The sequence below is a fragment of the Perognathus longimembris genome, chromosome 1 (assembly GCF_023159225.1).
Source record: "Perognathus longimembris pacificus isolate PPM17 chromosome 1, ASM2315922v1, whole genome shotgun sequence".
NCBI classification, from domain to species: Eukaryota; Metazoa; Chordata; class Mammalia; order Rodentia; family Heteromyidae; genus Perognathus; species Perognathus longimembris.
In genome coordinates, this window is record NC_063161.1 from 75,127,671 (window position 1) to 75,151,704 (window position 24,034).

The 24,034-nt window shown below is 46.4% G+C and overlaps 1 protein-coding gene across 3 annotated transcripts in view; it reads right to left on the reverse strand.

Moving 5' to 3' along the window:
• Positions 1-804: 804 nt before the first annotated feature.
• The window catches only part of LOC125338536 (S-adenosyl-L-methionine-dependent tRNA 4-demethylwyosine synthase TYW1-like), a 70,742-nt gene continuing 47,512 nt past the window's right edge, over positions 805-24,034 (reverse strand). For all 3 annotated transcript variants that reach the window (XM_048329388.1, XM_048329405.1, XM_048329396.1), the window contains 3 exons: positions 13,859-13,969; positions 6,013-6,180; positions 805-1,329 (listed from right to left, as the gene is read on the reverse strand). In XM_048329388.1, coding sequence (XP_048185345.1) covers positions 1,108-1,329; positions 6,013-6,180; positions 13,859-13,969 — 501 coding nt within the window. In that variant the 3' untranslated portion in view covers positions 805-1,107. The remainder of the gene's footprint in view (positions 1,330-6,012; positions 6,181-13,858; positions 13,970-24,034) is intronic.

A 24,034-nucleotide genomic window follows, 5' to 3' on the forward strand; every position in this document is an offset into this window, starting at 1 on the left:
CTTTTACTTAGAAAAAGAGGAAAGTGATATGTGAGGAATGGGGGAGGAGGAGGAGGAAGAGGAAGAAGAGGAGAAAAAAGATGGAAAAGACAGCAGCAGGTTTGACCTATCAGACTTTTGTGATCGCCAGCAGCTTTAAGCCTGAGCCAGTGAAAGAGCATTTGTGTTCCAAGTCTTTATAAGAGTGCTTTATTCATTTCATTTTGGATAAGAGAATCCCAATATACCTTTGGCAACTTGGAAAAATATTCAGTGTTTTCCATAAGAGAAAATGTAAAGGACAGACACGTACATCAGTGAGGGCTAGCATGGAAGAAGCCGCGGGCGGGCTGGGAATGTGGAGAGGAGGCCTCCGAGACACAGAGTGTGGCAGGGAGGCCCCTCCTTCTGCTGGAAGAGGCTGCTGCTGGCTCTGGGACTGTGTCACCTGCTATACTAACTTGGGAACAGGGTGAAATCTAGCATCCTTTGAGAGCCATGGCAATATCACAAGAAGTTGGTAACGAGCAAAATTTGAAGTGATCGATGCACAACTTATTTTCAGGAGGTGTTATCTTAAAATCCAAGAACGGAGTAGAGCAGATGTTTTAATCAGGGCAGTCCAATTCAAGGCAAAGTGGCTACCTCAAAATAAGCCAATAGCTCAAGAGCCAGGTGCTGTGGCACACACCTGTAATTCCAGTGCAGGGAGGCCAAGGCAGGAGGATCTTGGGTTTTAGACCAATTTGGGCTATAGAAAAAGAATTTTTTAAAATTTAAATTAAAAAAAACAACAACAACCCAAACCAGTAGCCCAGAAAGAGGTAGAGCACATTTATTCCTGTGTAGCACTCTTATGAATAGCATTTTAGGAAGTCATACCAAAATATAATTTAAAAACTATTAAATTCCAATTGTTTAAAGACTGTCTACTTCACCGCCACTACAGATGATTTTCTTCTCAGAAATGGAATTGGGAAAGAGTGATGAAATAATAAAATCTGGTCAGAAGGGCTATGCGCCGTCTCTAAGGGCAGTGGTGTGATGGGCGTCCTGCTAAGGCCGTGGAGCCCGGGAACAGCCCGGGATGTCTGGCTGTGTCCTTCAGCATCCTCAAGGCAGCTATGCTCAACATCCAGAAACGTCCTTCAACTTGCTCTTCCTCTGATGCCTTGTGTCCTTGGGGTCAAAGCCTCTCTCCCGGGCACCGAACAGTGCCCAGGAGGGCGTCGGGGCCATGTAGTCCTTTGCGCCGAAGGCTTCTGACCCACCACTGTCTTCATACCGCTGGATCAGCTCCTGGAAGCGTCGGTAATCGATCCACGTCCACCATTCCCCGTCAATCTTAAACTGGAAGAAAGATGATGCTCAGTCAGAAGCAGAACTACCCACAGGGAAAAACATCAAATAAATACGGAAAAACTGCAAAGAAGCCTGATTTTTTTTTCTATCATATAAAAAAAAATCCATGTTCAAAATAAGCTTCCTGTGAAGGCAAGATATAGTACAGTAAAGGAGGCTTCCTTCCATGGGCTGCTGGCCTGTGGCGGGCAGGGGGCCCAGGGTGGGCCTCCTCCTGCACAGGAGCTGCCTGTGGTAGGTGGGGGGGGCGGGGCATGTTGGATGGGGAGCAGAGGAGGGAGCAGGGGGCGTGGTCGCCTCCTCTTAGATGGGAGCCGCCTCCTGGGGGGGTGCTGGGGGTGGGGCACGTGTTGCAGGGGAGCGGAGGAAGGGGTACGGGAGGTTGGCGGGCCCCCTCCTGGATGGGAGCTGCCCTGTGGCAGGCAGGGGGCCCGCAGCAGTGGGCTGTGGGGACCACCACATGCTCGTGGTCAGTCAGTTCTGCGTCCCCTGTGCTGTGGACCCCAGGGCTGTGTTAGAGATGCTAGCAAAAGGCTTTTTATTACTGAATATGCTTGAGCTATTAGGAAAGTGTTAATCAGTGGCTTCCAATTCTGAAACGCAACTAGATGACTCAAACTAGCCTTCACAGCCTGGCATGTGCACAGCATCTCATTAGGAGAAAGCCTTGTTAAGAAATCCAATTTGATAAAGGGGAAGAACCCAATTTATGCTCTCTTAAATGAATTGCTCTCCCAAAGTCTTCACATTCTCTCCCAACACTGACACAGAGGAAACTCGTAAAAGAAAAAAAACACAAGGTGCAATGCCTATGTGCCTCTTGCCTCTTGATATTTACAAAAAATAATATTTATATTACAACAAACTCCAAGATATGGAAACAAGACATCGATCTCTTTTTTATAAACTTTTAAAATTTTTGATGATTCTGTCTTCTTTTCCTTATGTATGGTATATTCAGGTATGTTTCCTCAGGAGGGCTGGAGGGTACAGAACTCAAGGGAAAAAGGATGAAACATTTTTGTGCGGTAGTGGAACTCACTGGACACTGATGAAAGTGAACTATATAACTCATGGTGGGAGACAGGAGGGACTGGGAGCAAGGGAACAGAAGACACTGTACAAAAGGAAATGTACCTAACTCGTATAATCGCAATCCCTCTGTACATCACCTCTATGACAATAAAGCAAATTAATTTTTTTTAAAAGACCAACAGCCAAGTGTTCTGACCACTGTGGAGGAAGCCACTACGGTCCAGGCTCGGATCCGCACCAGGGTGAGCACCCCCGGGGCCGCTCGGATCCGCACCAGGGTAAGCACCCCGGGCCCGCTCAGAACCACACCTGGCAGCCCACTGGCCACCAGCACCTGCGCAGCCAGGTGCTCGCTGGCCTGCTCGCTCATGGTCACAGCCTCATGGCAAGCACTTCGGCTTTTGTGGCTTTACAGGCTGCTGGGGGCGTTGCTCCAGGAGGCAGAGATGCCACCATGTGGAACAAGAGGTCTGCATGTGGCTCCCAGGGTGGTCCCTGTCCTTCAACTACAACCTCCTTCCTCCCCGGGCCTCCATCCTTGCTCTGGGGAGAATCCCCCTTAGACACAGCTGGGCCACAGCAGCTCTACGCTGAGCTCGCTCACCTCGGCTCATTGTCACGACCCGGTGTGGCCTCCTGTGCACCTCCCACCTCACCCCAACGTTGCTGAATCATCTAGACCGTGCAGGCAGCCCTTCCTAGCCCCGTCACCTTCCATCCTCCACTGACATGCAGGACAAGGGGGTACCGTGCCGCTACCAGCTTGGCTCACAGAGCAGAATGTGCTGCTTCCTGCAGCACTCCCAGGTGCCTGTCACCAACATGGTGATGCCCACCCAGCCAGTACAGGCGCAGACACAAAGAACTGCGCTTAGAAGAGCAGCACAGGTGCAGGGTCCTGGTGGGTTCACACTGCTCCACTCCTGGAAGAGCTCATGTGGCTTGGATGAACTGCTTGGCTTGGGAGGACAGCTTTTTCCCTGCGGCTATGCAGTGACCGAGGCCAGCGATGGCATCTGCTACTGCTGCCTCCTCTCTACATTGTGGAGGGCAGCGATGGACGTGGCCCCATCTCAGCGCTCTGGTAGGAGTAATGAGGTTGCACGTGGCTCTGGGAGCACAGGGAAAGATGATGATTCGCTGCCACCTCAGGCTTGGCCCACAGGAGTCATCTGATTGGCTCTGCTTTCCCTGCTCACTTCTCTCTCTTTTGGGGCTGAGATCTCCAGGCATGAAGTCTGACCCCTCAGTGCCTAGGTCCTGTTCGCCAACTCAATTAAACTCCAATCATGCTGGCCATGGGTGAGGAGCAAGACACTAACGTTTTCAAGGTACCAAGGCTTGCAGTAGACAACATACTTCACTGCTCAATCTCGTGTGCACACATGCCATAGTACTGAATGCACATCACTCATGAAACCCAGCTCAGTGATTTCTGAACCCCACTGCCACTGGAGGACCTGGCGCTGACGCTGAAGCTCTGCCCTGTATTAGGATGAAGAAACAAGCTGTGTAGAGATGGCCACAGTCATTAAAACTGGACACAACAACACTGACTGGTCCCCAAGGCTAAGTGGCCATGATGCAGAGAAGAGGGGAATGTATGCACGATCACAAATAAGCTCAAAAGGTCACAGGTGAGCCCCAAAACACACCACAGCTCAGTGAGGCCCAGCCCTGATGGACGAAGCCGGTGGGCTGGCCAGACACCCAGACTGAAAGCTGTGAAGTGGAGTTGCTGTAGGGAAAGACTCAGTACACAGAACAATGCAAGATGTGTTCTACACTATTAGAAATGTTTTAAAAATTCTATTAAAGATGATGGATTACTTTGACTTCTAGAAATGTACATACAGAAACTAGATCAGGAGATGGGAGCATCTTCACAGGCGTTTTTCTACCTGGATCATCTCCCACTGAGGAGTGAGATGGAGAGCAGCAGGCGACACTAGCTTCACTAACCTTGGCACTCACCTTCCTTGACAGGAAACTACACCCAGCAGGTGAACAAGTGTTGTGTTCATACTTAATCTAAAAGTCCCAGCTGCAGGGTGCAGGAACTCCTTGGTGCTGTGCTGGGGGCTGATGACAAGGCTAACTTCAGAATTTCCCCAAGTGTAAGCTCCAGATAGTGTAGAAAGATGGTGGAGTAGGAGGCAGGAGAAATGCTCTCTGACCCAGACAAAACCGACAGGCATGGCGTGTCTTGGAGCTCTGGTCTGCAGAGGTTGAGCACTGGACTTCAGGAGCAGGCTGGCCACACCTGCAGGGGATTCACTCACCTGGCTGCCCCTCCCTTGGGCCCAGCCCTAGGGCTGGGTGTGTATTCAGTGGGTATTCAGAGCTCTTCTCCCATCAGAAGCTGGTTCTGAGTGAAGGACTGTGACTCCTTTGTTCTGCAATGGGGTTTCCCTGCTGCATGACAACCTGCTTCCCTTAAACTCTACAGCAGCTTTGGGTCCTGTGTCTGTACTGGCTGCAGTCCACTTAGGGAGCAAGTCCTTCCTCATGAAGCATCTGCTACAGTCACTGTCCCCAGCACACCCCTCTGTGCCCCGCCCCACGCAGCTCAGATAAAACATCTGGACACTGTGCCCTCTTTAGCTGCGGTCTTTCTCTGCAGATCATTCCCAGGGCAGGGACCATTTTTTTACTCAGCTTTGAGTCCTTAGTGTCAAGGGCAACCCCATAGGCACACATGGGGACTTATGAGCGTCAGAGGAAACACAGAGCCCTGCCAATGCTCTCTTCTGCCCTTCCTTGAAAGCAGTCACCTTGGCAAGGTCATTTGTGCTTACTTTAACATTCAATCTCAGGTCCTCTCCAGTCTTTGTGTGACCAGAATTCACTCTCCCAACAGTGATCGTGTGCAAATACATAGTCTAATTATAGTCTGCATGAGGGCCTGACCTCACATTTCACACCCACGCGTGTACACAGTCTAACAGCATACAACACATACTGTCTAACCAGTCAGTGTGAGGCCTGACCTCACTTGCCCACATCAGTGAGCATACCCAGATGTGGCACTGTGTGCGTCAACAGGACACAACCACCACCACAAATGTTCTAACAAAACCGTTCTCAGTGATCAAGAACTGGATTTTCCCTTTGTTAGGCACTTTTACTTCAAAACACCAGAAAGGGTTCTCGGCCTGCCTAATAAACATGCTACAGAGGGAAAGCACAAATAAGTGTCATGAACTAGAATCCCAAACCAAATCTTCCAAAAGCCCAAACTCAAAACTACTTGATAAACACTTCAGAATTTCTCCTGACAGCTAGAGGCTCCAATGGGGGCTGATGACTATTTTTGTTCTTCCTGTCATTTCATGAAGGACTAGAGGTTATTACAAGGTTTTCTTTCGTTTGGTTGGTTTTTTTAGCATGCACCTTTCTAAACATTACAAACTAGAAGGCCCTTTGGGATGTCTAGATGAGGCTGAAGAAAAGAGCAATTCCAGAAGTGGCACTGTGGCTCAAAGTGGTGGAACACTAACCTTGAGCAAAAGAGCTCAGAGGCAGAGAGAACCTGAGAGAGTTGAGGGCCTTGCTTTTCTTGGGAAGACGGCACATGGTGGGGGGAGGTGGGGAAGGAAGCAGGGAGTGAGGGGAGTAGAAGGAAAGCGCTCTCACCTTCCTGTGTGCGATCAAGAGGCAGTTGGAGTGCTCATGCTCACAGGCGAGTTCGTAGTCAGGAATCAGCTCCACCAGCTCGTGGACAAAGCGCACCACTTCCTCGTGCCAGGGCACGTTGGCCATGGTGAGGCTGCTGGCTGAGCTCTCTCCACAGTAGGTGACACCCTGTGGGAACATCACAACAGGCAGGTGGTTACAGACCTCACAGAGTCATCACAGAGTAAAATTTCCTGAGCCAGAAGGGCTTCCGGAGCCATGGGAGGCAAAGGCGCCTGATGGTACCCGACAGAGCTGGAAGCTGATACTCAGATAGGAAAGGACAGGACGGACTGCCAGGCTTCTTTCCACTGGGCCGTGCTTTGCAGTGACCTGGAAGCTGTGGAAAGCTGTGTTTAGCCAGTAGCACTTCCTCAAATTCAGGAACATGGTGCTTGTGGCAGATGGGATCTGAATTTCTGGAAGATATCAATTAGCTTCTAACTCTTGACCCACTCGAGAAACCAGACATATACATGACCTAAGTTTCATAACTCAGTGCCCCACCTGGTCAATCACATAGTGACAGATGATTCTGATGATAAGCAATTATCTGAACTCTCTGAGCTTTTCAAATTCCCCCAAATCAAACTCTGACCCCTGACCTAGAGATTCAACCATGGCTACAGTGCGCATCATGGCCCGGGCCCTTTTCACCTGGTGCTCCCACCTCTGCCTCCCAAGTGCCACCATGTGGCTGTACGCCCCGAGGTAAAATCACACACACACACACACACACACACACACACACACACACACACACACACACGTCCTCCCCTCATACAGACATGCGCACAGAGATAGCACAATGACTGGAGGAGGCAGAATGGCATTTTAAAAAGCATCTCACTCTCTAGTGAGCCCCACAGGGATGTGCCCCGCCGATGCCCAGCTGGGATTCAGCTGGAGGCTCAGAGGCTGCAGAATGCTCTGCTCCAGATGGCTGCTCAGAAAGATGACTGGTACCAGGCCGGATACAAATGACCCAGAACCCAGCTGAATTACGCCCAACAAGAAAATCTTCTCAGTCAGTGTACAAACTCACAGAACTCAATAAACTGGGTCTGGGTTTGCAGAGATGATGATGATGATGATGATGATGATAATAATAATAAATATAGAAAGCAGGGCTGAGCTAGGCACAGTGGCTCAGAAGGCAGAGCACAGATCAAGGTCAGCCAGACAAAAAGTATACAAGATCTCCCCAGGGCCCCAATTTCAACCAATATAAAGTTGGGTGAGGTGGTATATGCCTGGCATCTCAGCTACCTAGAAAGTATACATAAACCAGATTAGGAATAAAAGTAACTCTATTAAATAATTAAAATAGACAGGCACTAGTGGCTCATACCTGTAATCCAAGCTACTCAGGAGGTTGAGAGCTAAGGATTGCAGTTTGAAGCCAGGACAGATAGGAAAGTCTGTGAGATTCTTATCTCCAATAGACAACCCCCCAAAAGCTGCAAGTGGAACTGTGGCTCAAGTGGCAGAGCACTAGCCTTGAGCAAAAAAGCTCAGAGACAGTGCAGAGGGCCTCAGTTTAAGCCCCACAACTGACCAAAAAAAATTAAAATAAATACATGTAAAAATATGTATATTGTTGAAAACTGCTGAAATTTACCCAAATGCATAAACAGGAAATGATTTATTTATTGATAAGGTCATGAAATACACTTAACTGCAATTTAAAAGTGCTTATGAATAGGAGTAGTATAATTGTACATGTAGTAGCTAATTCAGAGGGACTTACTATTTAAAAAGTTCACTGAAGCATGAAGATTTCAGATAAGATCTTACATTCATGACAACAGCTTCTGAAAACATTTTGCCATTTTATTATCTGGCAATGAGAAATAGTGAACATGAAAGGAAACCAAGTCTGGCAAGGGAATGAGGGAATACCACAGGCCGCCACCTTTGCCTCTGCTGCTCCTTGGGGCTGCACAGGAGCTCTCCTGGAAGTCAGCCAGGACCCTTGGGAACAGGACAGGGACCTCTGGGACAAGTAGCCTGGGCCTCAGTGGCAGGAGTGGAGGTCACCCCTGTGACCCAACACCTTGCTGCCCACAGCTCCCTCTGCTCAGCCACGCCGGAGAAAGCACAGCAGACTGACTTATCTAAACACCAACTGCCTCCCATCAGGACAGGCTGCTGCCTGCTCCTCCTCAGCCACCCCAGCCATTCACTGCCAGCCGCCACTTCTTCCCCACAGCAACCTGAGGAAACTGTGCAATGGGGCACTGAAAGGCAAAGCCACGGTGCAGAACCACCAGCTGAGAGGGAGCAGTTCCATAAGGTCAGGTGCTGCTCTGGGAGCTGGGAGCCAGGGGGAAGTTTGCTCTGGGGTCCCCGTCTAGGCTAGAGCAGTATCTGGGCACTCTGACTGGGATATTCCACTTTAATTGAAGGGAGGCCAAAAGATTGCTGTGATTTCTTGTCCCAAGTTAAATGACAAGAGAAATACTGACTTTGGTAACATACTCAAACATGTCTTTACCCTAAAAGGGTCCACAGCTCCCCTCAGTTCAGCCCGGCCTCATGGCTTGCCGTAGAGATCTTTACCTTTCTCCATAACTGTCTCACAAGGTGCTGGTGGACATTCAGGAGCCCCTACCCGGCACACATGCACAAGTGCCTTCAGAGCTGGCCTACTCGGAGCCCTGCACGGGGCTGGGTCCCCACTGACCTCAGCCTCATCATCACCTGTGCAGAAGTCATCTGACAGTAGGGGTGATGGTGAGCCTGAGCTCAACTCTCAGCAAGCAGGGTTGTGCCTGGGTGCTTGGCCACCAAGCACAACTACATGAGCAATGATCAGGTGATGTGGGCCTTGTGCGCATGCGTGCACGCCCCCCCCCCCATCCCTTCCCCACGGCACACTGGAGCATGGGCCCTGCACACACACCTTCCCCACGGCACACTAGAGCGTGGGCCTGACACATATGTCTACCAGGGAACGTTCCAGCATGAGAACCATGTATGTTTGGGAGAGAAGATGTTAGGGCTCTGGCTAGCCACAGTGCCAGCCCAGCATGTACTCACCCTGCCCACTCTTCTCTCATTTCTTTTCTAACTCTTCTTCCTCATGAAACCAGGTCTCATTATGTAGTGCAGGCTAGCCTTGAACTCACAATCCTGCCTCTGCCTGCGGATGCTGACCCAAGGGTGTCACCTCCACAACTCAGCCTGTGTCTGCTAATCTGCACACGATTTGGTACAATACCACAAACACACACACGTATGTTTCTATTTTCAAGTCCTAAAATTTATTAATTATTTTTGATGTAATGGGGTGTGAACTCAGGCCTTAAGCTTACTTGGTAGGCGCGTGACCATGAGGCCAGTCTTTTGGTCCTTTTGCTTTTGTAGTTTTTCAGACAGGGTCTCATGTTTATGCCTGAACTGGCCTGAACCTTGACCCTTCAATTCTTCCTGCAGAGCTGGAATGACAGGTGTCCACCACTATGCCCATCTTTTATTAACTGAGATGGGAAAGGATAAAGAGGAAGGGAGGAAGAGAAGAAAAGGAAAGGAAAAAGGGAGATTAAAAAGTGACCAAGTCATCAGCCAAGCTGCTTTATAATAATAGAGGTTTTACTGCGTCATAATTTGAGGCATCATACTTTAATAGCTAAATCATAAATCAAATAAAGCACCACTGATTGCTAATGTTGGCACAGTTTTAAGCCAGGACATGTATTTTCAGATACAATTTGTATCTTTGCATCATTAAACCTCTGGCCAAGAGTCACTTTCTGAAATTAAGAGCAATTTCCAAAGAAAAGAAGTCTTTGGCCTAGGCATGAATAAAAAGTACCCACTCAGGGAGCAGCGCCTCCGCTGCTCTGCCGGGCCTCCAAAGTGAACTTACAAACTGCTGTGAACATCTGCATCACTCTCATATGCACACAGAACTCTCAAAAACATATGCTTACAAATAGGGCCAGCTAGGGGGCTAGAAATATGGCCTAGTGGCAAGAGTGCTTGCCTCGTCTACATGAAGCCCTGGGTTTGATTCCCCAGCACCACATATATAGAAAACGGCCAGAAGTGGCACTGTGGCTCAAGGGGTAGAGTGCTAGCCTTGAGCAAAAAGAAGCCAGAGACAGTACTCAGGCCTTGAGTCCAAGGCCCAGGACTGGCAAAAAAACAAAACAAACAAATAGGGCCAGCTTTCAACAACATGGGAAGTTTTCCTGCCACTTTCTCTCATTTTGTGGGCACTTAGTTATCAACAGAAGTCATGTACCTCTTAGCTGGGTGTGGTAGTGCACACCTGTAATGCTCACTACTCAAGAGGCTAAGACAGGAGAACTACAAGCTCAAGTCCAGCCTGGGCTTTATAGTGAGACCTTGTTTTAATAAACAAACAATAACAAAAAAGTCATTTGCAGGCCATGCACTGGTGGCTCACTCCTATAACCCTAGCTACTCAGGAGGGTGGCATCTGAGGATCATAATTTAAAGCCAGCCCTAGCAGGAAAGTCCATGAGACTGGAAGTGGAGCACTAGCTTTGAGCAAGAGAACTCAGGAACAGCACCCAGGCCCTGAGTTCAACACACACTCCCCAACACACACACACAAAAAGGCATTTGCCTCCCAACCCTCCACAGCCCTAACTATCATTTCACACTGATAAATTGCAAATCATGACTGCCAGCCTTATCCCCAGACTCCGTGGCCTGTTTAAACCTATCCACGGTATTTAAAAGGTATCTGTTTTAACAGAGCCAATAGGAGATTCACAGGGTTCTCCCCTAACTTGCCTCCTGGCTTTCCCTACCGCAGTAAACCACCTTACCTTCCATGCCACTGTCTAAGCCAAAACCAAGGTGATATTCTTTTTTGCTCTTTTGACAGTTCAGGGAACTGAACTTGACATCTCACATTTGCTGACAGGCACTCTACCACTTGAGCCATGCCTCCAACCCTTTTGCTTTAGTTTGTCTCTCTGACAGGGTCTCATGCTGTTGCCTAGGGCTGGCCTCACAGTGATCAACATCGTGGTAACTTTTTGCCTGGGCTAGACTCAAATAGCAATCCTCCCACCTCCGCCTACCACCAGGTAGCTAAGATAACAGGAGTGTGTCATGTGCCTAGCCTTCAGTATTATTCATGATCCCTATTTTCCTCACTCAGTGCATGTGTAGGAACAAGCTTTATACATTCTACTTCCAAGGTATATGTTAAAGGCACCCGCTGTTCTCCAGCCACCTTACCAGTGAGCTCCTCAACCATCACAGATCTTGCTAGGATTGAGCAGTAACTCCAAAACTGGTCTACAAACTTCTGTCACTACCCTCCAAAGTCTACTCATGGCCCAGCAGTGGGTGATCTTTTAAAATCATTAACCAGGCTGTGTCAGTGCCCAGCTTATGCCCTCAGGGAGTAATACCCTAGTGCACCTGGTATTTAAGAAGCTTAAAATTAAGTTCAAGTCCAATTCCCCCATTACTCAAAATGCTTAATCAATCCATCCCAGAGCTTGATTCACCCTGTGCACAACCACCCCGTGAGCTCCTTCTGTGCCGTCCTGCCACCAGCCACAATGCTCCCGCCCTCAGCTTTGCCTACTGTCTTGCTTCTAGTACCCAGGCACCAGGCTTTCTAAAAAAGCCATCCTCTCAGAAGAGCCCTCCTAAATCAAGAAGCCATATAACTAGCAAAACAGCATATACATTCACTCTTCACCCAGAAATCCATCTAGAGGGATCCATCCCTAAGAATATTGCCAAAATACTCCTGGAACAAGCAATCCTAGTCACCATGGAGATGTTCTCTGGACACATACTGTTTCTTTCTCTGATTGTTGTTCAGTCTTCTTTTCACCACTGTTAGTGTGCATTAGCTGTACGACATAGTGGGTTTCACTATGCTACATGTTCACTGCTCCTTCCACACATTTTGTTAGTGTGCACTAACTGTTCAGCATAGGCTTCACTATGGCATGTTCATAAATGCACATCATGCATTTGGATCACGTTAACATCCCATGGGCCTTTCTTGCCCTCTTGCCCTGATTATTCCTTGTCCTCTTCCCAAATTGTTCCCTTCTACTTTCATGTTGTCTCTTCTTAGTCTAGATTCTATATATGAAAAAAACGTGTTATCAGTCTTTGTGGATCTGGCTGACATTGCTTAACACACTGATCTGCAGTTCTATCCATTTCTTTTCAAATGACATATATTCTCTTTTATGGTTGAATAATATTTCCTTGCATATAAACACCACACTGTCTTTACCCACTCACTGGCTGACAAATGTCTAGGCTGACTGTAGTGTGTTGGTGTCTCTATTACACACTGACTTGCTCTCCTCTGTGTATATGCCCAGAAGTGGTATAACAGGACTGTATGGGAATTTATAGTTTTCCAAGGATTCTCCATACAGATTGCCATGGTGGCTGCACTAGTTGAATTCCCCACCAACAGTATAGTAACTGGCCTTCTCTTGATCTAAGTACAAGTCCACAGGAAATGCTGGGGGGAAAGGAACAGCAATTAACAAAAACTAAAATGTAAGGACCTCAATGTCAGGAGTCAGCCACGACAAATGATCCATTTTCTGTATACATACATACATATATGTATATATATGTATACATATATATGTAAAGTATACATATGTAAGAAGGAGAAAAAGCATAGAAGAGGAACTGATAAAAGAAATTTAAGACATGGGCATTGGAAGCTCCTATAGTCCTAACCACTCCTGTAATCCTAGCTACATAGGAGGCTGAGATCTGAGGATCAAGTTACAAAGCCAGTCCAGGTAGACAAATCTGTGAGTCTCTGATCTCAATTAAGCACCAAAAAGCAAAAAGGAGGTATAACTCAAGATTTAGCATGCTAGCCTGGAGTGGAAAAGCCAAACAAGAACAAGAGGCCCTGAGTTCAAGCCCTAGTATAGCACCAAAAAAGATGGAAGGATAGGATAAAAGGAGAAAGGAAAGGAGAAAAGAAAAAGGAGAGAAACTTTAATAGCATGACTCAGCATAGAGCACTTGCCTAGCATGTGCAAAGCCCCAGATCTTATCCCATCTCTAGCAAAAATATATAGTTTACGTCAAGAAAAAAATTATCTTTAAAATCTGTAGCCTCGGGGCTGGGGATATGGCCTAGTGGCAAGACAGCTTGCCTCATATACATGAGGCCCTGGGTTCGATTCCCCAGCACCACATATACAGAAAACGGCCAGAAGTGGCGCTGTGGCTCAAGTGACAGAGTGCTAGCCTTGAGCAAAAGGAAGCCAGGGACAGTGCTCAGGCCCTGAGTCCAAGGCCCAGGACTGGCCAAAAAAAAATCTGTAGCCTCAGTGTTCCAATAATTTAAAATTTTTAAGTGCAAGCCTGGCACAGATCTCAGATCTGCATGAATGAGGCAATGTTGAGAGTCTGGGGTGAGAGTGGAGAGAATGGGCTGGGCACAGGTGCAGTTGAGACTGTCAGCGCTGCTCAGTGTTGAAAATGGGTGACAAATGCTTGGGGTCAGATGGCCATCTACTTCTGTAACAATGTTCCACGTATACCACAGTAAACGTCTATTAAAAGTCAGCCCAGTCCTCACTGCAACACTTACTTCCCGGCTTACTGTTGCTGTGCAGAACAACTCATTCTGTGTCATCTTGGCCTCACTACATGCAAGCTCTCGCAGACAAGTTTAGTCTTCCCTACTGTAGTTCCCCCAGAAAGACACTGGGGCATGAAGGCTCTTGGTGAATCCTGCTGGATGGGGAAGGAAGTGAAGGGCCTCGGTGGATCTGTGCCTCGGCCAGCACTGCATGAGGGGCAAGAGCCTGGGACCTACCTTCACCTCGATGAAGTCAGGGTTCCCCAGGGACACAAGCCTGGCATAAGCCTGGAGCTCATCCACGTTCCAAGACTTGACCAGCGTCAGTCTGTAGACAGTGCGTTGTTCCTACAAGAAAGGAAAAGCCACCTTCATTTTAGCCACAGTGGAAGTTACCAACAAACCTGTGAGGATTCTCAAACTCTCATTCCCCAGGGAAGCAGGTCAGATGAGAGCTGGCACAGCCTGAGGTGAACTCAAGTTATGTTCTGGGACAGGCCCACATGCCTTCATGAGGGGCAGAGATGAGAACTCTGGAATTCCAGACTCCCTTTACAACTAATGCCTGCCAATTCTGCTTCCAGGAAGCCAGGAGGAAACCACAGGCCGCTTTCACATCAACTCACATATGCAAATGTGTGTATATGTGCACACACATATACATGTACATACACATACATACACACATCTTGGCAGAAATGTAGCAAACTCAGCAGCACTACCTAGTGAACTGCAGCACTGCTGTTCAATGCTAGGCTACACAGTAAACAGTGGTGGTACTACCAGTTCAATACAATCAGCCCTCATCTGTCTTCACAGATAGCAAAGGCAGAGAGAGCCCTCATTTTAAAATAAAACAACAAATAAAAAATCAAATTTAAATTGCATCCCTCAGATAAAGAAAAATACTTCCTGGTCAAAAATCCATGCACTTTTTAGTAGTTAACAAAAAGAGACAGCCCTAGTTAGGGAGAGTAACAGAAGGCTCTTGTTAACACTTGCCTGCAAGTCATAATCAAAGCAAGGCCGACAGAGTAAGACAATTGGAGGGGATGCAATAGAATGTAAACGGCAAATAATATAACTGGCCTCTTAGAAATCTATGAATAAAAACCAAGAAGAATAGATTACAAGAAAACAGTTACCAAAAAACCAACAGCTTTCTTAATATAGAGCCAAAGGTTAGAAAAATAAGGACCAGATTAAGTTCCAGATGACACCCCAGCATCCAGGTTCTTAGCTCTACCTGTGCTCTATTGCAGGATGGAGATTGTTCATCCATGCAGCTCTTAGAACCAAAATAAGTTGATGGCAGCAAATTATGCCAAGTAGTAGCTATTACATGGCAGCAAGATCAATTACAAAATTCCAAGCAAATAATATTCTACTCACAATCCTAAGAAACACCCATTAAAAACCCAGTGATTAACTTATGAAATAATATTCAGAACAACAAACAAATGTTTCTGAAAGATCCAAACAAAACCTTGCCTATGTAGAGGGCCATAATGAATTCTTAAATAGATTAGGAATTAGGATTGCTTTGAACAAATAAGCTGGCAACAGTAGCAACAACAGCAGGAGTTGGGCATTAGTCATCACTTCCTATGTGCCAGCTGTTACTGTGTTCTGGGTGTCCATAAAGATGCCAACATCTGGCTCCTATCCAAAACAAACCTTACAAGACACATGTAACTAATACTTTCACTTTACGGACAGCAAAGTAAGGCAAGCTTGTTAAAGAAACTATCCTTTACACAGTGCAGGGGCAGGCTGTGAACCTAGGCACCAGGAGTTCAGAGCAGGTCCTCCTAGATTGTGTTACTATTCATCCATGTTGGCTGGGGTGTAGCTCAGAGGCTAAAGCCCTTTCTGAGCATACCCATGGAACTAGGTTCTACTCCCCTACCCCAAACAGAACAAACCTTAAATTCATGCATGCTGCTACATGTTGTGGTTTATTTTGTTATTAGTCTCCCACTACATGAACATGTCAGAATTTATTCAACTGTTCTCCTTGACAGACACGTGGGTCATTTCCTGGTGTTAGCTATTCTTAGAAAAAGTGAGGTCATCTCCCATGACGTGAGTTGACTTTTGCCTGTTGATACAAGGATTATATAAAACGTTACTGTACCACCTATTCCTCTATACTTAATGTTTTCTGATAAATTAGAGTTGCTTCATACAGCCACAGTGCACTTCGTGGTCTGAGTTATGACTCATGAGGCCCATTTGGTGTCTTCCTACGGCTGACCCTGTACTCGTCTGGGAATGCCAAGTGCACACATGTACGCCCTAGAACCCACCACCTAAACTCAGGAAAGAAGGCCAGGTCATGGCTCTGAGTACCGCCCACCTCAACGACTGTGCCACGTCACCCAGCACCCAGTGCAGCAAGCACAGCTCTATCTTCCTCTGCAACCACTCAGTGCCGATCATCTTCTGGCTTGGCTGCTCCCACATGGCTCTGCTGGGTGTCTTCCTGGTTCTGGTGAAGCTGAATGTGCTGTCCTCTGTTCTGTAGCTATGTGGGTCACTGCCTTGGAGACCCTGTGAGGGCCCTCTTCCAACTACTGACTTTTGAATGCCTTCTATTTCCTGGGTAGAGAACTGTGCTTCAGACATACAGGCAATGCTTCCATTTGCTTTATGGCCGCCTTTCCAACGTTCCTCATGGCTGACACCAGCTCCCATGTGAGCACATCCCACTTTCCCTCTTCTCTTTCATGGCTAGTGCTTCTTTCTCTTGCCTTTTTTTTTTTTTTTTTTTTTTTTTTGCCAGTCCTGGGGCTGGGACTCGGGGCCTGAGCACTGTTCCTGGCTACTTTTTGCTCAAGGCTAGCACTCTGCCACTTGAGCCAGAGCATCACTTCTGGCTTTTCTGTTTATGTGGTGCTGGGGAATCAAACCCAGGGCTTTATGCATGCAAGGCAAGCACTCTACCACTAAGCCATATTCCTAGCCCCTTCTTGTCTTCTTGAAGACTCCCCACATCAGGAAGGTGCAGATGATCTTGTCTTCTCTTCTAGAAGCTTTACCATTTTGCCCTCCATGTTTGTACCTAAACTCCACCGTAGCTAGTTCTGGATATGATATGGTGTTAGGAAGGTACACTTTGTTCCCACAGGGATATGCTGCTGCACTCAATACACTGAGGTCACTGTGCATTCTTTCTAGGAAATTCACTTGTTTATCTATTTGATTATCTGTGTCCCCAGCACACTGTTGCTCCATATGAAAACGTGTTCAGTAGAAATGGCAGTGCCCAACCTGGGTGTGTGTCTGCATTTCTTTAAGGGAGCAAGGAGGAGTTCACTATAGGCTGAGCTGAGTTTAATAACATGTCTGAACTTTTGCAAAATCAGCAGAGGGATACCATCTGCACCCTCAGAGCACTGACATGAAATTAAAGTGAGCTAAGCCAAGGATTCTGGGATTGGCACACAGCTAACCTTGGACAGGTTTTTGACTGACCCACCAGCACCATGGACAGCACATGGGGGGGGTGAGGTCACAATCCTGTGCACCAGGACAGCTATTGGCTACTACAGTCAGCACCACGGACAGCACAGGGAGGTCACTTGGAGGCCCTCCCAGACAGCTTTCTGGCTGCTACTGCAGCAGCACCATGGACAGTACCATGCTTCCATGATTAAGTGGATGAGCAAACCCAGATTGAGAAATGAGATAAATAACTGTTAAGAAAGTGGGAGGAGACCTGGATAAGGTGCAGACGCCATGTAGCTCCCTCTCCCGTGGGAACCATGGCACCACTAATAAACCTCCTTATGAACCTTAAAAAAAAAAAAAAAGTGGGAGGAGGCAGGCCTGAGACCAGCAGGACTAGCCCCATCTCTGCTGCCTCTTCAATCTATAAAAAACAAATTGAATATTGACCAAACTATGTGTGTCAAAAATAACCCACAATTTAAGCCACAACTGGGAACTGAAGCACAGATCTAGCAACAATGAAAGCACAAACTGCTCCACATTGCTGTAAAGAAAACCAATAGGAAAGGAAATCCTGATGGAACCTCATCCACAGCTACAGTAACTTGTGCTGTGACATGTGACAAGTGCCTGTAATCTCAGCCAACCCAAGGGTGAAGATAGGAGGATCTTGGTCCAAAGCCAGCCCCAGGCTGACTTACCTGAAAAACTAGCAAAGGGTGAGGACATGCACATGTGTATACACACACACACACACACACACACACACACACACACACACACACGACCAGCCATGAATAGTATGAAATCTTTCTCTTTCTACATTGTGGTGCTGCAGTTTGAACTCAGGACCTTGTGCTTTCCTAGCCAATTTTGTTTCAGTTATTTTTCTTTTTCTTTTTCTTTTTTTTTGGCCAGTCCTGGGCCTTGGACTCAGGGCCTGAGCACTGTCCCTGGCTTTCTTTTGCTCAAGGCTAGCACTTTGCCACTTGAGCCACAGCGCCACTTCTGGCCGTTTTCTGTATATGTGGTGCTGGGGAATCGAACCCAGGGCCTCATGTATACGAGGCAAGCTCTCTTGCCACTAGGCCATATCCTCAGCCCTCAGTTATTTTTCAAATAACTATTTTTCTTGTTTTTATTCCTAGGCTAGCCTGGACTTGGATCCTTCTTTTTATGGTTCCCATGTAGCTAGGATGACAAGTGTACTGTGTTATTTATTTACTCTTTAGGCAAGTTGGCTATATAGTCTGACTGGTCTTAAACTTGAGATTTTTGCCTCAGCCTCCCATGTGCTGGGATTCTAAGCATGTGCCACCATGCTGAGTGTAACATTTCTTATTTAGTACCCTAAGTCTAAGAAGCCAATAGCACTGCAATGTTTTGAAATTAGCAAATCTTCATATTTACAGTTTTATGAATAAACCAAAAGCCAGTGAATTATCCAATTCTTTACAAAGTGACTTTATGCTACATAAACTATATCAATTAAAAATGGAAATATGCTGGGTGACAGTGGCTCATGCCTGTAATCCTAGCTACTCAGGAGTCTGAGATCAGAGGATCGTAGTTCAGAAGCTGACCCAGGCAGAAAAGTCCCCATGAGACTCTTATCTCCAATTAACCACTCAAAAATCCAGAAGTGGTGCTGTGGCTCAACTGGTAGAGCACTAGTCTTGAGTACAAAGCTCAGGGATACTGCCAACCAGAAATAAAGGAATAGTATCTATAACTTACTTAACACACACCTAAAGATGTTAGAAAGTAAACAGTAGTATAAATAAGGGGGCAAGAAAACAAAAAGGTAGAAATGGAAGTGGAAATAGTCAGAACATAAAGATGAGCAACAATAGGAAAATGTTGAGAACATTGAGTAATAACTGGAGAGACTGTTAAGAAATAACAGTAAAGCTGTGAATGAGAACTATAGAGAAGAAAGCATTACAAGATGGTTGCACACAACCACTCTGAATGAAGTCCTGGGAAAATGCAACTTACTAAACCAATGAAAGAAAAGTCTGAATGTCCCATCACTGTTAATGGGCTTTCACTGATACCAAATTCCTCCAGAGAAGAAAATGAAGGGCCATTCCCCCTCCTTTATGAAGTCAGCATAATGCTGGGATCAAACGCTGACAAAGTCACTCAAAAAACGAAAACCACGGGCTGGGGATATGGCCTAGGGGCAAGAGTGCCTGCCTCGGATACACGAGGCCCTAGGTTCAATTCCCCAGCACCACATATACAGAAAACCGCCAGAAGCGGTGCTGTGGCTCAAGCAGCAGAGTGCTAGCCTTGAGCGAGAAGAAGCCAGGGACAGTGCTCAGGCCCTGAGTCCAAGGCCCAGGACTGGCAAAAAAAAAAAAAACAAAAACAAAAAACGAAAACCACAGTGTAGCACTGTTCATGGACAGAGATGGGAGTATCTTTTAAATGACAACTCAAGATATACAAAATAGATACATAACGAGTGATTGGATGGATTTTAGAAATACACTGTGGTTTGGTGTTTAAAAATTACTTTAATTCATAAGTAAGGAACAAAATCATATCATCTCAGTGGATGTAGAATTAAAAATTCAACAGCCATTCATGGTTTAACAAAAAACAAGTTTCTGAAAGCTAGGAAAAGAAACCTTCTAATGACTAGCAAAATTCATACTTAATAGTAAATACTAAAAATTCCAACCCTGAATCTTGAGAAAAAAACAAGAAATCCTGTCTTTGTACTCTACAGCAAGAAATAAATATATGATTTTAAAAAGTATTAGTTATTTTAGAACAGTTGCTAAATTTACAGTAAATGTTCATAAATCTATTTTATTTCTACGTTAGTTAAAATTAAAACTGGAAAAAATGTAAATATCCTTTTCCAATGGTCCCCAACATTATTTTGTATCTGTAATGTCCCTAACAAAAATCATTTCTCTTTAGAGAAAACTATAAAACAGCACATTTATTACTATTTTTTGTTATTATGAAAGTGATGCACAAAGTAATCTTTGATGTATAAGGAGGGCATTCTGAATAAATGAAAAGATACTGTTCATGAACCTGTGTCAACACACAGGGATGCGAGACCAGCAAAGATGGAGCACGGATACATGCCGTCTTCATCCTGTTCTAATGCAGCTTCACCACGAAGATTACCGTGGATCTGATGAGAGAGTGCCCACATGAAGTCCACTCCAACAGTGTTCCATGCCAAGGTCAGCTCAGCACATGTTCCCTTTAGACTGCGTTGTCAAAACTGCACTTCATCACTATTGCTTTGCATTTTGCAAATGCAAATTTGTAAGCTACTTCTCTTATAGCAGAATTTACAGCATATCCTTAGGTTTGCCTCTGGGCATGCAAACCCTAAAACCGTACTCGCTCAACAAAAAACATAAGATGGTGCTAAAAACCATGCCTAGATGCAAAGGCCTAATGTACCCAAATCGACCTCTGGGGAGCATACAGCTGAAGGACCAACACGACTGGACCAGCTCCTGGAGTCAGGCCTTCATGGCAGAGCACCAGCCAACCAAACAAGCTCAGCAAGCTTGAGTTCAAACCTCAGTAATGGCACACACAAAAAAAGGAAAGAGGAGAAAAAGAAGAGTGATGGAGGAAGAGGAGGAGGAGGAGAAGTGGATATATGCCTCACAAGATGCCCACATGCCCAGCAATTCTCTCCCCCTAGACACACAACCAGTATACTGTGCATGACTGGCATTATTCCTAGCAGCCCCAACCTAAGCAGGGTGAGAATCTGTCAAAAGCAGAACAACGGGCATGTGCAGGTTCAGAGCAGTGACCCTTGGACAGTTCCACACACAGGTGGAGTTGACACACACAGAGGAAAATTACACAGTTCTCACATGGTCAACTGCCACCATCCCATTCCCATAAAGCTCAAGCACATGCAGGGCCACAGGGCAGTGTGAGAGGGAGAGGTGTGGGTGTGGGACCCAGAAAGGACTCAGAGGGTGTGGTCAGGGTTCTGTAGGAGGTTTGCTGGTTGCCCTAGTGTCACAATGATTCACCCAGCTGACTGTTGAGATCTGTGTACTCTGCCGTGTATGTAATACACTTCAATAAAAAAGCTTATGAAAAAAATAACACATTAGAAGTGCAAGAAGCACTCATGGATAAGTGACATAAGACACTCCACGCCTCCCCCACATGAAAGGAGAAGTGAGGGGCTGGCAGGTGTTGGAGCCAACGCCATGCTGTGTTCTTTTTGCTTCTCTTGGCTATCATACATATCTATAATAAAAGGTTTAAAAGTACATGGGTAAGGCTGGGAATATGGTCTTGTGGTAGAGTGCTTGTCTCGTATACATGAAGCCATGGGTTTGATTCCTCAGCACCACATATATATAGAAAAAGCCGGAAGTGGCGCTGTGGCTCAAGTGGCGGAGTGCTAGCCTTGAGCAAAAAGAAGCCAGAGACAGTGCTCAGGCCCTGAGTTCAAGCCCCAGAACTGGCAAAAAAAAAAAAAAGTACATGGCTAAGAGTTTGAATTCTGCTGCTTCACATTCTGGATAAGGTTATTATAGTCCACCCATGTCTGCAGCCCTTAATTTCAATGATTTATCTTTGACAGTTGCAATTCAAGACAAACTAGTCGAGGCTGTGTCAAAACAAGATAAAATTGTCTCCTAAAATACGTTACTGGCTTACTGGTAATCAAAGAAATGCAAATTGAAGCAGTAATGAGGTGCCATGTTGGCTGATCGAGTTGGCATAGTCTAAAATAGCAGTGCTCAGTGCTGCCTGGGGCTCAGCACAACAGGCGTCCCCAGGCATTGCGCAAACGTTTGGAAAGGAATGTGGTGGCAACGTGGTTAAGGAATCCAAGAAGCAGAAAAATCTGTTGACCTGCCTGTTGCATTTTCTAAAACATTAAGCCACTGGAAATGACAAAATTGTAGACAGCAATGAATAAGGACATCCCTTCCAGCTTTACTTATAGCACTGAATATTACATACTCTCAAGGAAAGGCTATGCATTTGACTTAACAGCCATTCAATTAGCACTAACGATGACATTTCAGAATGGTGTGGCCGAACCCCACATTTCCAGGGGATCTACTGGAACATAGCAGAGTCACTACAGAACGGAGAGAAGTAAAAGAGTGGGGAGCTTGACTTTTTTCTACTTTATTCCTACTGTAGATAACTGCTCTAGAGTAGAACATTTAATGAGAGTTATTTTTATAATAAGTTTTAAAATGCTAGAAACAAAACTATCCATGTGATATAGCATTAGTGACAGAAACAAATTCACACAGGAAAAGAAGGATACTGGCTGGAGATGAGACTGGATGGGCTTAAGTCTCCTGCCACTGTCTTTATAACAGATCCCACAAAGAAAATTCCTCTGCTCAAAGGCCAGGGGAAGGGCATACAGAAGATTCGTCCTCTCAACACACCTGAGAAGACCCTGCACAGGTATCAGAGCATGGGACAGAATCATGGACCTCAACCAGGACTACAACAGGAATCAGGAGAGACGCCTGAGGACCTAGACCAGGACTACCACGGGAATCCGCTAAGACTGAGGACCTCCTCCCACAGCAGCAGCCTGAGCACAGGTAAAGGAGGGAAGACTGGAAGCACAGAAGAATGTAGACAGTGTGGCTGAGAGTACTGGTAGCAGACAAGAACAATGACTGCAAAGGAAGCAGCCAGGCAGGAGGAAGGGAGGGAGGGAGGGAGGGAGGGAGGGAGGGAGGGAGGGAGGGAGGGAGGGAGGGAGGGAGGGAGGGAGGGAGGGAAGGAGGGAGGGAGACAAGGGAGATGGAAGGAAGGAAGGAAGGAAGGGGGAAAGAAGGAGGGTTGGGAGGGAAAGAAGGAGAGAGGGGAGGGAGAGAGGAAAAAAACAACAGGGAGACAGAGAGAGAAGCAAGGAGGGAAAAAGAGGGGGAGAGTGATGGGGTAAGGCAAAAGGGAGGGGGGGGCTGCAGAAAGAACCCTAAGAGAAGCTCTCAGCCTCGCTATCTCTGCATTCTACACTGCCCTACTGTACAAGTATAAGTATAAGTTAAAGAGTGTCAGAGGCCACAGTGTAGTATACTGGTGTGGAATAAGGCACAGCATTACATGCACAAAGGGTCCTTGGCCCAAGCTTGTCCCTGGGCCATCTCCAGGGCAATAGGTAAAAAGCATATAGTCACTACTGGTTAACACTGTGGTGACCTGCCTGAGAATAGGATTAGTTAGCACTTTGGTGATGTGCCTGAGGCCAGGGACTGGTTAACTTTGTGGTGATGTGCCTGAGGACAGGACTAGTTAACACTTTGGTGATGTGCCTGAGACCAGAGACTGGTTAACTTTGTGGTGATGTGCCTGAGGCCAGGGACTAGTGGCCTTGGGGAACATACTACTTAACAAGGAAATGGAAAGAGCCATCAAGCTACAAAACCGAGGGGCCTCAGATGCATGTATGTGCATACAACCAACAGGGGAAAGTCTACCAACCACATGACTCCAATTACGTGACTTTCTGAAAAACTACAGAGACAGAAAAAAGATGAGTGTTTGGCAGTGACTGGGGAGGAGGGAAAGTGGATGGATGGTGCCCAGGTCTCATCAGGGCAGACTGATTCCTACACTAAGTAACGGGGGTACAAGGCAAGGACATGCCCACTTCAGCTTTACACACTGGTATTTATATAACACAAACCCAAACCTAGAAAAATATCTCACTAGAAAGACTAAACCTACAGCTAAGGAATGGCTCCACTGGTGAGAGCTGTAGCATTTCCAAAGTGTCACAGGCAAAGGCGGCATGTCTTTTTCTTCCTACAAAGGCCACTTGCGCTCACTTCTCCTGAGCCAACATCACAAGAGCAAGTTGTAGTCACACTGCCAGAAATCAAACAAGCCCAAATCATTTCTCCTGCCTTTATTTCCCAAAAGCACTAAGAAAGGTTTTCAAATGTCAATTTGAGGATGTGCTATCTTACGAAA